We start from the raw sequence: 13,822 nt of genomic DNA on the forward strand, positions 1-13,822 counted from the left end.
AGGTCTCAGAGTTAACATGGAGTAAGGGACAATCAGGAAATGATAATGAGGTGATCACCTGGATTAAAGACTTCAGGTAGACCAAGGTAACACTGGACTCTGAATATCTGAGATTGCTGTCTCAAAAATGACATTACTGCCTGCAGTTTGACTTGGAGCATCTGATCCCTTTCTGGCTGCCTGCTTTTAGTTCACTACAGCACTTTTCCTGCCTTTCATAACCCACTGCAAGACAAGCAGAGTGAAAAACACAATCATTCCTCACACGAGGAGATATTTCCAGTTTAAAAGCTACTCAGATAATCTTATCTCTAATAGGTTTTACTGATTTTTCTTCACTGATACAACGGCAGTGTAATTTAAAAGATGATCAGTTTACCAGGCAGAGAATTATCCAGTTATGAATTATGGAGCTATTTGACCCATGAAACATAAGTCATTAAAACTGTGGAGCGGGATTTAATCACGGCAGCAATGAGAATTCACCCATCTGATCTTTCATGTCCAGCACTACTCATTTTCTTGATGTTCTTTAAAAGCTTCCTTCCTACCAGCCTGATGAAATAAAGGCACAGAGTGATTGTTATAAGATTAGAAACCTTCTCCAAAATCAATTCTAAACCTAATACAGAATCACAGAATCTGCTGAGGTGGAGGGGACACACAAGGATCAATGAGTGCCACTCCTGGCCCTGCACAGGACAGGTGGCTCTGGGACAGATCTGCTTTAGATCCTTCTGCCAGGATTTGAAACCACACTCCATGGTCTTGGAAAGCTTATAAAAACACAGATGCTGAAGAAAATTGTGGGAAGTTAGATAAGAAGATGCAGCCTGTATGTGATTGCATTTCTGAGCTTTAAATCCTGATGCCCTTCAACACCAGATGTTAAAAAATGGGGTCTGTTCCTACAGAGACAAAATGTAGTAAAAAAAAATAAATGAGAGGAGCCTGAGCAATCAAGACTGGAAAGAGCAAAAATATTAAGAGCTGAATAAAACTTTGCAAAAAACCACGGGAGCATATTGGTACTATATTTCTGAACTCCCATTTAATGATGTGGAAATGCTGCTTGTGGCAGGTACAGGAGCTGCACAAGGTCACAGAGCAAATCAGGCTCAGTTATCTCCAGGAATGGGCTCCCAAAACCACAGACTCGTGGCATTTGGGAGTCATACAGCAGCTAAAAACATTAATCCCCAGAGTGGAAACCCCTTGCAAAAGCCTCACCAGTCAGGGAAAAAATCCCTGTCCGCCAGGATTTTATTTCTTGTCACTGTTTGATACTTTTTAGCTAAAATCTGAACTCATCTTAGCAATCCTGAGCTACTACCACAGCCTAAACTTTATAGTACATCACACAAAATGAATTTACTACTCCGGAGTTTATGCAGGAAGGAGTTGAAGAAAAGTGAATCTTAATGTGAATTTCTCAGCTTTCTTCCTGGAGATGGATTCCTTAGAAAAACCTCCCGGCAGCCCTGCTGTACATTCTGTAATTTTCCACTTAGAGGGCTGTATTCAGGACAAATGAGAGCTGGCCCCTGAGAGAGATGCTGGGGAAACGGGTTATAAGGTTAGAAGTGCACTAAAGTTTGATGAAAATGAGAGGGGAAGTGAAAATATTGATTAAAATGATCCAGTCATGGGGAACAACTATGGAAAAGAGGACTGGAATAGAGAAATTTTCAGTATATGCAAACAAAGAGTAAAACATGGTGTTTTGAACATCTCTATTCTCACTCCTGAAGTTACTTCTATACCTGTATTTTTTATTTTACCATTCAGGCCTGAAATGGTAAAACAATTCAAAAAAAGTCAGTTCCTGCAACAACAAAGGCACAATTTCAACCATGGTAAAGCTGGGCTCGTGCACTGGCACAATCTGTGTTAAACACAACTATTCCCAGGCTCAAACCAAATTCCTGCCTGACTCCTCCTCTCTTGAGATTTCTGCATTTCTGCCGCCATGAAATTTGCTGGAATGCAAATTACTGCACAGAATTTCACTGGAATGGTGAGGAATCCTGGGTGACACCTCTGCAAACAAAAGGGATCAGTTCTGCTGGGAATTTTCCTACAAAACAGCTCGGTCAAAATTTGGCATTTCAAAGTCAAAGAAAGCTTGTGACCTCGTGGGGTCTCGCTGCCCTACTCTGATTTGATTGGTAATAAATTCAATTAATTTCCCAACGTCGAGCCTGTTTTGAGGGCAAGGGGTGAGGGATCTCTCCCTGTCCTTATCTCAACCCATGAGACTTCCACTGTATTTTCTCTGCCTGCCCAGCTGAGGAGGGGAGTGATGGAGCATCTTTGGTGGGCACCAGCCAGGTTCAACCCTCCACACCCCTTTAAATGTATTTTTTTTTGCCCACAAAGAAAATAAAAGGCATTTCTCAAAAGCACTGCTTTGAAGAAAAGAACCACATTATTTTTAAAAGCTTCCAGCTACAGGAAACAAAGCTGAAAAAGCGAATTTTCCTCAGAAAGCTGCAAACCCTGTTGGTGATGATGAGTTTCTGAGCTCCTTGCCTCAAAGGGGACACGAGTCAAGGAAATAAATGAGTGGTGACTGAATGTTGGCAGAGCGGAGCTCCGGGAAGGGAAGGTGGCAGGTTCATGCTTTATTTCCTTTCCTGACACACGACTGAAAGGCTTTAAATCCAATTTGCTGCTCCTGCTGGTTACAGCTCCCTGCCCAACAAACCTGACAACATCTGGCTTGGAGCTGCCCAGAATGAACCCAACCTTCCTTCAGGTTCTGCTGCTCCCCCACCCTCGTGACGCCGCAGAGCCCTCTGGATCAGCTGATGGATGCAGGAGCAGGACCCCACCTCCCCCGGGATGGCTCAGGGAGCAGGGGGCTGCAGAAGGGATGGTTCTCTGGGCACTCACCCGTTGGTGGGCAGGGGGGGACGTGGTGGGGCTGATCAGGTCCTGGCTCTCCATGAGGTTCCCGTAGTCGGCCGTGCTTCCTTTGAGGGGCAGAGGAGGGGGAACGTCGGGGATGTCGGAGCTGGACATCCCATTGAGCTCCAGATCTGCAAAAAACAACCCTGGGTTAACCCTGCCAGCAGCTGAATCCCACAGTTCCACAATGGTTTGGGTTGGAAGGGACCTCATGGATCATCCACTCATGGATGATGGACTTCCACTATCACCTTTCACTATCCCAGGTTGCTCCAAGCCCTGTCTAACCTGGCCTTGGACTCACTTTAAAACGCCCTCAAAATACTTGAACAACCCCCTGTTCTTAATAAAACATAATTTTGTCTCATGTTTCCCACCAAAATAGCTCTGTAAATACAATTTTCCCACCTTCAAGCTCACCTTGTACATTAAAACACAATCAAAGTTTTGCAAAGTGCACGAAGGAAATATAATCTGGCTAAGTTTTTATTGACCTTCCCCCAGTAAAATAAAAGCTCCCTTTTAATAAAATGCACAAATGAAAGCCCGGAATTAAGTACATCTCTCTCCAAAACTTTCAGGCTCCAGGTAACTATAACAAATGAGCAGCCATTAGTTGTTGAGTAAATAAAATAATGCACGAGAAAGTACCAAACATTTATTATTCCTGCGTGCTGGGTAGAAAATTCCCTTTTCTTAGCAGATAAATCCTCCCAGGTATATGCTGGAGAGGGAAATAGCCTGAGGGATAATAAAGTTTATTGAGGCCTGAGTGATACATAGGTTTTTGGGGAGGAATCCCCCCACAGTGTATTTCAGGGTAATTCAGTCATTTTAATGCAGTCATTTTAATTCTGTCATTTTAATAAAACCCACTGCGATCTCTACGAGATAAGAAACTGAAATGATTTGTTTATAAATGAGGGAATTTTATTTAGGAAAAAAAAAAAGTGATTTCTATTTTATTTTACTGGGGTGATTTGTGAAACAAGAGAGGACTTGTTTATGCAGATGTTTTTATTGCAAAGCTCGTATCAATATTTTATTAAAAGTGTGATTTTATTGTTCTCTACAATGGCCTCTCACAACACAATTTAACTCCAAGGTGGCTCTATTGATTTGTCACTGAAAACTGTAATTTTACTCCTCATCCTTCCACCTGAACTCTTGACTACATGGAAAAAAGGTTATTTTCCACTCTGGGACTCCACATTTTCAGTGGCTTCCTCTCCTGAAAATGCTGTTTTTCCATCAGGACCTGAATTTCTCATTGCTTTTTCCATTGCTCCTGTTTTTTATCCTTGCCTTTCCACAGAGAGGATTTCTCCACTCCCCAGAGTTTCCTTTCTGGATCTCCATGAAAATCTCCTTCTTCATGGAATTGAACTGCAGCTGTAAAACCACAGGGTGCATTTGTAACTAAAGACTGATTCTGGGAATGAACTTCCCTGTCCATTCTGGATGAATTCCCCATCCATTCTAAAGAACTCAGGAATCTGAGATCATCAATGTCACAAAACAATTCTTTGGCACAGGTCCTGCACATCTCCCCCACTACTAAACATCTATATCTTAGCTAAATATATTGATATCTGAATTTTTGGTTGGTTTTCCCATGCAGTTCAGGATAATACAGGGAAACATTTGGGAAATGGCATTTTCTTTTGTGTGTTTAGTTAGAGCTTTAGCAAAACTTTGCACCCTGCTTCAGAAAGAGAAACCTTTCCATATTTACTAGAAACAACCCATGTTTTTAGGCCTCCTTGGGAAATTGAGTAGAATAACACACAATTTCCCAAAAATAAAGCCAATTTAACCCCCCTGAGCGCTTCAGCTTTGCATTCTATATGGTATTTTTTCAACTAACAAGATTTCACTTCTTCCATGAGAAAACTTCTGACTTCACCTAAGCCAAGGTGCTCCCAAGAGGATGGTGAGCCCCATTTTGTTAGGAATAACCCAAATCCTTTGTTTCTTTTAACAGCTCCTTGGAAAGGCAGGTTTTCAGGAAACATCTGAGGAATGTTTTCAGCAGAGCTGGAGAGGAAACAAGGTGTGGAGGCAACGCTGCGTGAAGAACCTGGATGGAACCCAATTGTCCATGAAGTTGTGTCCTGCTCTGCTTTGCCCCCTTTCCCTGCATCCCCCAGCTCCTGCTCCAGCTGGAATCTCCTGCAGCCTGCCTGGGGCACCTTCAGAACCTCATCCTGATGAAGGATCAAAATAAATAAATCCCTGCAGATGTGGGCAGAGCATTTCCACCCACGGGAAGAGCTCATAAAATAGACGAGCAACATGTTTGCATTTATCTGGCAGCTGTTTAGTGGAACAACAAGATTCTATTCTGAAAAACAATGATTTGATCTTTCCCAGAATTCAGTGAAATCCAGGGAACATTTACCCTGCAGCAGGTATTGAACAAATTCAGGAATTCTCAGTGTTGTCCCAAGAAAATCTATTTGCTGCAGATCTGTTATCCCCTCAGCTGAATTAAACCCTCCTAAGATGGTCACACAAATAATTACCCCAAAATTCTGGTGTGCTCCCATTATTCAATGAAATTCATTACTCAAGGTGCTTCATCAGATGGGTGTGCTCTGAATATTTAGTCCTTGCTGGACTTGTGCCACTGGGAAGATCTTGGAGCTGGCAAAGGATCAGTTATGGGATCCTTTTTTCATCTTACCCTAATGATCACATTTTGCACTCCCTTCTCCTCAAGTGCCAGCTAACAGGCAGCCAGGATTGCTTAGCAACCCATTAACTGCTTTTAGCCAATTTGGGCTCTGAAGGAACTTCTTTATCCTTGGAATTCCTAAAAAAAAAATTTCACTGTAATTCCTGAAATGATTCTGGACTGGTGCAATAAGCTGGTCCTATTTTATGTAACACCCACCAACCTCTAGCACAAAAATATTCTCAGAAATGCCTGGTAACTTCAGATACTTTTTTAAAAAAGAAATCAAATTAAGTGCTAATAAATGTACATATGAACAAAAAATCCAATTACAATATCTTCTGCAGGAATATACATTCCCTAGTTCTCTGTATCCCCTGATTTTAGCATTTTTAGTGTTTAGTTTCTGCCTATAAAATTGTAAAGGAAGGTGAGAGTTACGAGTTCATTGTAATCAAAACATTTGCTCTGGGTGTCTGATTGTTTAAGAGAAAAAGTTTTAAAGTACCAAAACCACTAAACTGTGACCTTGATGGAACAAGAGTTTTTTCTGAAGACTGATCATCTCCTCTCCTCCTTACTAACACTCAGCTCTTGACCACTGGAGTAGGATTTGGGGACGTGTAACAAAAATATCTTTTTTGCCACACGCTGGCAGCTGCAAACTCTGAATAACAAGTTTTGGGAAAGAGCACTGGGAAAGAAATAGGTGTTGGATTACACCCAGTTCTGAAATAGGGTTTGCTGCAGACTGAAGCAAACAGATGATACTTTACAGAAAAGCTGAGTGATAGATGTCAATGTCAAACAAAAACTACTTTAAAAAGCCTGACCTCTATTTTCCCTTCTGGTTTGTACCCACAACATATCAAAAATAAGTTTTTTTAATGTACCATTACAAAAAATATTGCTTTTTAAGCCTTTATGCTCCAAAACACTCAATACGGGATCAAGTACAACATGAATTTTTGACTGTTACTCTACACCTAATTAATTGTCAATGATTACTTGAAAAGAAACTGTTTCAGTGCAATGATTCTGCTTGCTTGTGTAAAATACTGAAATAATTTTTGCTGGCAAAGGTAAGAGGTTAAGTAATACTGATGCCTTGTGCAGGCTGCCCTGGAGCAGAGGCTGGGCAGAGTTACAGAATAAAGCAGGGATTTATTCAAAGGATCTCCTCATGGATCCACCTTGGGCAGCACCAGAGCCCAGCCAGGGCTGCAGCCAAGAGGAACCAAAATGGTCCCAAAATGCACGAGCGCTCCCGGGGGCTCTCACTGGGATCAGCTCTGCTCCATTTGCACCTTGCAGTTCATTGTCCCATTCCAGCTTTAGCCCAGGCACTCCCATCCTGCTTGTTTTTCTCTCTCCAGCCCACACTGTTTGTGCTCCTGGGCTGAGCTTTGGATCATTTGTCCTTGGTGCCCAGCTGGAGCAGGAATTGTTTTGTCTCCCTGCTCTGTGCAGAGAGCTCACCATCCCCTGAGATGAAGCTCAGACCCACACACTAAAGCAGCACAGAATGTGAAAAACAGGAAAGCCAAAACCTGAGGCATCAATACCTGGTGCAAGAAATACCCTGGTGACGGCGAAACTCAAACCAGGGTGTGAAGACATGCTCAGGACATACATTTCCACCCTAAAAAGGAGTTTATTTCAGAGAGAAGACTTACTGGGCTGGATGCTGAAGGCGAGTTTGGTGCGAGGGGTGATGGGCGGTGGGGTCAGCTGGGAGCTGGGCGACGCCGGCGACACGGAGAATCGCCGCTCGCTGGACATCACGTTCAGCACCTGGCTCTTGGGTCTCTGCGGCCTCAGGGGGCTGATCTGGGGGACAGAACCAGGGAGAGGGGCAAGGAAAGCAGAGAAACGAGGGTCAGAAATGGAACTGCCATGGTTTGATGCTCTACAGGGCGAGGGCAGCGCTAACAGCCAATATTGCTCATTCCCAGCTCCAGGGTCTTCCCTTCTCCCAGCCTGGTCTGGTTTGCTGAGCTAATTCCCCAAATGCTTGTTTAGCAACACCTGAGGAACTTTAGAGTCTCACACCACATTATACAGCACTCAAAAACTTTGGTTTTTCTCACAAAGATCTACTTTCCTGTTAAAATGAACCTCTTTAACCATTTAACCAGGTTTCTGCTTTCCACATCCTTTCAAGCATATTTTTAGTAGAATGGGTAAGCAAAGCAACCCAAGTTTTTCAGGGGCAGATAATTATAAAAAAGCAACTAAGGAAAACATGTTAATTGGTGAAGGAAACACGCCAGAATCAAGAGAAAAACCAGCTGGAGGCAGGTCCACAAGTTAACCCATCTTCATCAAACTCTCTTCTGATGAAGACATCATCTGTCCAGAAACAATTTCCCTGACTGTGCTTATATTTAATTCACTGAAATATCTCTCTCTTTTTTTTTTTTTTTTTTTTTTTTTTTTTTTTTTTGCTCTGGCTGCTTCATAATCCATTCAAATTTTCCATCATGAACCCTCAAAAGATATTTGTAATCTGATGGGCAACTCATGCTTTAGTTAAGGCAATTCTTTTTACTGAGTTTAATTCTGAGCTCTACTGATTTCCCCATTCACCACCTCACAGTAACAGGAATCACAGTGAAAAAAATAAAGCTTTTATTTCAAACAGATCCCAGAAAATGGAGCAACAGCCTGAAGTTAAAAGGGGAATTACTCCAAGGTGCTTCAGTGGGACAAAACAGAAAGTGCCAGCAGCAATCCAGGCTTTTTCAAAGGATTTTGTCATTTCCCAGTGTCTGGGTTTTTATGAAGTACATTGGGAAGGAGAAATCTGAAATTTTCTTTTCAGAAAACAAACCCTAAAAGGCTTTGCATCAAAGATTGTGCCCGTGAGACCCTTCTACAACAAATGAACGACCAAAAAGTATGGACCTTTTTTTGGAAAGTTCATCAAGACCTCAGGGTGACCTCTAAGAAATTCTTTTGATGCTAAAAATAAAATTCTAGAGATTCCAAAAGTTTCTGCTTTCCACATCCTTTCAAGCATATTTTTAGTAGAATGGATAAGCAAAGCAACCAGTTTTTCAGGGGCAGATAATTATAAAAAAGCAACTAAGGAAGACATGTTAATTGGTGAAGGAAACACGCCAGAATCAAGAGAAAAACCAGCTGGAGGCAGGTCCCCAAGTTAACCCACTCTGTAATTACTGAAATAAATGTGAACTTCTCCTGTGATTGACAACTTGGGCCTCCTCTGAAAGCTCCACACAAATCACGGATCTGCTGAGGAATATGAGCTCTTGGGAGGCCACCAATCCATAATGAAGCCATTGCTAATTTTTCCTGGTCTAGCCAAGGGCAGATCAATGGTGAGTGATGTTAGACACCACCAGATCAATAAAACACAGCCTGTTCTTCTGATTTCCAACAGCAGCCTCCGAGTGCTCTGCTAAATACGTGGCCTCAGCGCTGGGTTTGCTCTCAGCTCCTGGGATCAAAGCACTAACAAGGACAATTTATGTTGAAGAAGTTGATGTGATACTTAAAAGAAGATAATAAATCTCGAGGAAACGATGAAGATATTCCTGATCATCTTCACATACTCAAGTGCTTGATTTATGTTTGTTGTTTTATGTAATTAAGGCCTGGAGTTTGATCAGTCAATAAATTCGTGGTGAGTGCAGTGAAATTTGGGGAAGAGTATTTAAACCATTCAATTAAACAGACTCTGAATGCTCCTTTTCCATGCAAACCTAAAAGCTCCATGAAATAATTCTGCAGTTTCAGAATTTCCCCATGCTCTTCCATGGTGATTCATTTGATTGGCAAAAAGAAGATCCCATAAAAGACTGGAAACACCCATTTCTTTACACAACATCATTGTTGGGAAGAGCAGCAGGAGCTCTGCAGAGATGGGGATGGCCACTGGCATTTCTCTCACTTGATTTTCTCTGGAAATTTGTCTTCTGCTGTAAAATCCCCAAATATTTCAGAAGTCAGAACTAAGAATCTATTAAAAAAAAAATCCCCAAATGACTGAAATGTTTTAATTGAATGAGTGACAGCACAACGAGCTGTAAAATTCTCAGCACAATGAATCCAGTATCTGCAATAAAAATTTAGCAACTAAAAGTATTAATTACTAAAATGTCACTTTAGAAACTTTTTAAAGTTTAATTTCCATTTCTAGACAAATCTGTACTCCCAACTTTTCTTTTTAATTTTTTTTTTTCACCACTTTTAATCCAGCAAATTTTCTTCTTCCAAGTACTTAATGGAGGAAAAAACAGAATGTCTTTTTCTTCATACAGAACAGTGGTAGAAGTGCTTTGGGAGTAATTTCAGCTTAAAAAGGGAACTTGCACATGAATGTTGAACACAGGAAAAGTTGAATTCCTACCAAATTTCCCTTCACATCATTAACAGGGGATGCCTCCAGCACGCAAAATTTTAAGACAAATTTTATCTTTAAACTCATCCTTGATATTATCTGTTCAAAATTCCAGACGACAGCAGTGGGAATTGGGCAAGCACTCGTGTAAACTGATCTCAAAAAAGTTTCTTCTGCTTCACCTAGAAATGAACCCCACTCACACCAAACGTTCCAAATTGACTCAGTCGCCTTGGAGCTCATCAAGGCCTCTGCAGAGGCTGAAAAGGGAGAGTTTTTCTCTCAACAGCAAACTCCTTTTCATATTATTGATCTGTGGACTTGAAGAAGCTCAAAATAACTGTAAGTAACCAGCTCTGACATTTAATTTCCCTCCCTCTCCATAACCAGGGGAACACTGCTCACACCAGTCAGCCACTGAAAGCTCCTGCCTGGGAAGATTGGGAGAACTTGAGTCAAACCACGTTGGGCTTTGCTGATTTTTGCTCCTCAGATGCCAAATGGGAATATGCCCTGAGGGGTTATCTTGCCCTCCTTTCCAGCTAGAATTTGCATTTTTCCTGTCACAAACAAGCTTTTCCAATGTCCAAGACTTCTGGGAGCTGACGGTGACCTCGCAGTGACACCAGCCGGCTCCCCGGCATCCTTGGATGCCTCCCAACTGCTCCAACTGACCCAGCTGCCCTGAAATACAATTTCCTCCTTCTGTGACTCTGCTGGTCCATTTGGGATCTGGGAGATGCCAGTGGAAGTCCTGCCACGGTGATCCCAGTCCTCAATCAGTCACACCACAACTGCTGCAAGGTGCAAAGCAAAGTGCACGGCAGCAAAGTCATGAAACGTGGAAATCTGTGCAGGAATCTCCATTTAACCAAACCAAGGCTCATGCAAAATTTACTGAAGTCAACGGAAAAACTCATTGGTTTCAAAGGTGAAAAGCCTGAGACTCCCAGATGGGATTTTATTGGAGATTCTGACTGGGCACATCACATAGAAAAACTCTGATTTTTTAGGCTCTCCCAAGACATGTTAGAGATTAACTCATCTCTGAGTGGAAAAGGAGGGCAAAATACAAAAAACAGAGGAAGTGTGGCTGAACATGTAAATAATATCTTCCTATAAATACCAAACAGAAAGAATAAACAATATCTTCCTATAAAGACCAAACAGAAAGAATTAAAGGATCCAGTCATCACAGGTGAGAGAGAAATAGTTTCAAAAATCCAATGTCAGTGACACAGCACCAACACGACTCTGCTGACTGCAAAGCTGGCTCTACAAGTACTTGTGCAGATCTTGAAAAGAACATTCCATTTCTTTCTGGGAGGCAATTTTAAACTCTTGGCCTCCAAACAGGTGTCCAGGCAGAGATTTGGAGGTCACAGTCAGTTCAAACTCTCCCTGCTCCAGCTTTAGACATCCCTGCCTTCGATTTCCCAGCTCCAACTTCTCGGGTTACCTAAGCCTTGAGGACAGTTCCAGTGAATTAAATCTAAGCCAAGAAGAGAGGGTTTAAGGGAGATATGCCCTGGTTTTAATGTCCTTACACACAGGAACCGCTCAGGATTTTCTGCTCCAAACAGCCCTTCAAGGACACGCAAACGCCGACGGAATGACCTTGGAATGTCCCACCAAACACTGTCCTGCAGCTGAAATATGGGCAAATCCACCCCAATCTACTGTTCCAAAGGCTGCTGGGATGGCAGCATTTATTTCAGCTATGCTATGCCATCTGCTCCTGTATCAAACAGTCACACAGAGCTTTGGGTGAAGATTTTCAGAGGATCTTTTCCCCCACTGTAAATCAAATCTGTATTTTTGATTCATTAGCATGTATATTAACACTATGGCATATCCCCTCAGAGTTATTTCTGGTCTGCAAAGGAACTGAAAGGTAAAAATCAACATTTTGATTTCAAGAGAGAGGAGACACGGCTCAGAATTAGATAAAGCTTTCCTTGCTAATAAAGTTACCGTTTCTGAAAGGATCACTGCTTCAGCCTGCTGCAGAGAAATATCAGTAGATTTAAATTCTTTATCAAATATCTCTTGATGCTTGCTGTTCCTCTTCTCCTTCTTCTTTTCCTTTTTATCTTTATCTAGGTCATCCTTGTCCAATTTATCTTGCGACCTAGAATGCATCTTTTTTGGCAGGAGGGGCTCCAGCACGAACCTGAGGAAAAATGTTGTTGCTCAGATCAACAAAACGCTGTTTTCAAAACACCTAATTTTTATTTATGTATTTCCCAAAGTCTCACTCGAGTTAATGAGGCTTTGCTAATCCAGGAAAACTCATTAGAGGGAGAAGGAGGGAGCAGAAGGTCACAACAATCATAATTGTCTTATAATAAAAATTACTGCAGGACTGCTTGGAGAAGCAGAGCTGCAGATTTCCCTGCTCTGCAGTAAATTTATTGGTTTCTGGCTGCACAAACTCCTGAATTTCACACAAAAAATGGGTTTCTCATTCAGCACTGCCACTCACCATGCTGTGGCACCTGGAAACTCCAGTCCCACCCCATGCCATGGACAGAGACACCTGCCACTATCCCAGGGTGCTCCAACCTTGGACACTTCCAAGGATGGAGCACTCTTGGCTAGATAAAGTATTTTATGATTTATTTAATATTATAAATGAAAAACACCACTAAGATCACACCTAGACAAAATGATGCTGGCAGATTTTATGACTGTCTCAAACCACTACATTACAAAACCAAAACCAAACCAAAACTTCCAAAGGAGGACATTTTTAGCCCTGAAAAGCATTTCCATGGGGTGCATGCAGGTACAGGCCACAGTCTTTGCTGTGAAATCCCAGAGTATTCACATCTCAGACAATTTGCACTGACATTATCCTAATCCCCACCATTAGCAGCAATACCCAGCAGCAACAACTCAAATTATTATTATTTTTTGTTGCTCTTTCCACTCTACATCAGCTTATTTGATGGGGAGATGCTCAAAGCAGCACCTGCAACAGCAGCCCCTGAGCCATTTCCCAAATCCTGAGTCCCATGGGTTGGGAACAAACCCACGAGTTTATTCATCCCATTTTACAGAAAGGGAAAAGGGAAGGCAACAATTTGCCCAGGGCCACAAAGAACTTCAGTGACAGAGCCCAGAGCAGAGCCCAGCTCTCCCAACACCAGGACTTTTTAGGAACCTGAGTTGTATTTTGGACTGGGTGGTGCCAGCACCTCCGAGGCCAGCTGCAAATTTACATGAGGAATTTCCATCCTTCTGACAATGATTAATTGCTTCCCTTCCAAGCACTGTATTAGGACTATTAATTATTTGGATTATTAATGTATCTGTGCTAAAATGGGTCAGCACTCTGTGCTCCAACTGGAAGCACTTTGGGACTGCCAAGAGCTGAGAAATCCCCCTGGACCCCAGGATTCTCCTGCTACCAACCACTGAGTGCAGGTGCTCACATTTGATATTCTAAGTCCCATCTTAAGCAGGGAATAAACCCAAGGCCCTTTTTAAAATTCAGTTTTATTTATATATAGAGCTGGGAGTTGTAAAACACATCCTGTGTCAAAGCCTGCTTTGAGTCTTTGCTGTTTAAAAGCTCCAGAGCAGGAGCTGGAAATGGCATCAAATAGAAACTGGGTGATTTGGATAAGCCACTCCTTTAGCTTCACGTTTAATTGTTTTTTTTTTGCTTCATCTCTATTCTCAAATTTAATTTATGAAGAGACATGGAAAGACAAGAGGAGAACTGACCAAAAATCCCACCAACTACAGCAGGAACAGGTGGAAATTCTGCCAGGCCAGCAGTGCCAAACCACCCACATGACTTTACAGCCACCTGAATTTTTGAGATCTTTCATGGTATTATTTATATCTGATGATTTTTCTTC

At 42.0% G+C, this 13,822-nt stretch overlaps 1 protein-coding gene across 3 annotated transcripts in view; it reads right to left on the bottom strand.

Moving 5' to 3' along the window:
- The window catches only part of DOCK1 (dedicator of cytokinesis 1), a 273,681-nt gene that overhangs the window by 9,609 nt on the left and 250,250 nt on the right, over positions 1-13,822 (bottom strand). For all 3 annotated transcript variants that reach the window (XM_053949419.1, XM_053949420.1, XM_053949418.1), the window contains exons 49-51: positions 11,928-12,126; positions 7,264-7,417; positions 2,896-3,041 (exon numbers count right to left, since the gene is read on the bottom strand). In XM_053949419.1, coding sequence (XP_053805394.1) covers positions 2,896-3,041; positions 7,264-7,417; positions 11,928-12,126 — 499 coding nt within the window. The remainder of the gene's footprint in view (positions 1-2,895; positions 3,042-7,263; positions 7,418-11,927; positions 12,127-13,822) is intronic.

The sequence above is a fragment of the Vidua chalybeata genome, chromosome 8 (assembly GCF_026979565.1).
Source record: "Vidua chalybeata isolate OUT-0048 chromosome 8, bVidCha1 merged haplotype, whole genome shotgun sequence".
In the NCBI taxonomy this organism is placed as follows: Eukaryota; Metazoa; Chordata; class Aves; order Passeriformes; family Viduidae; genus Vidua; species Vidua chalybeata.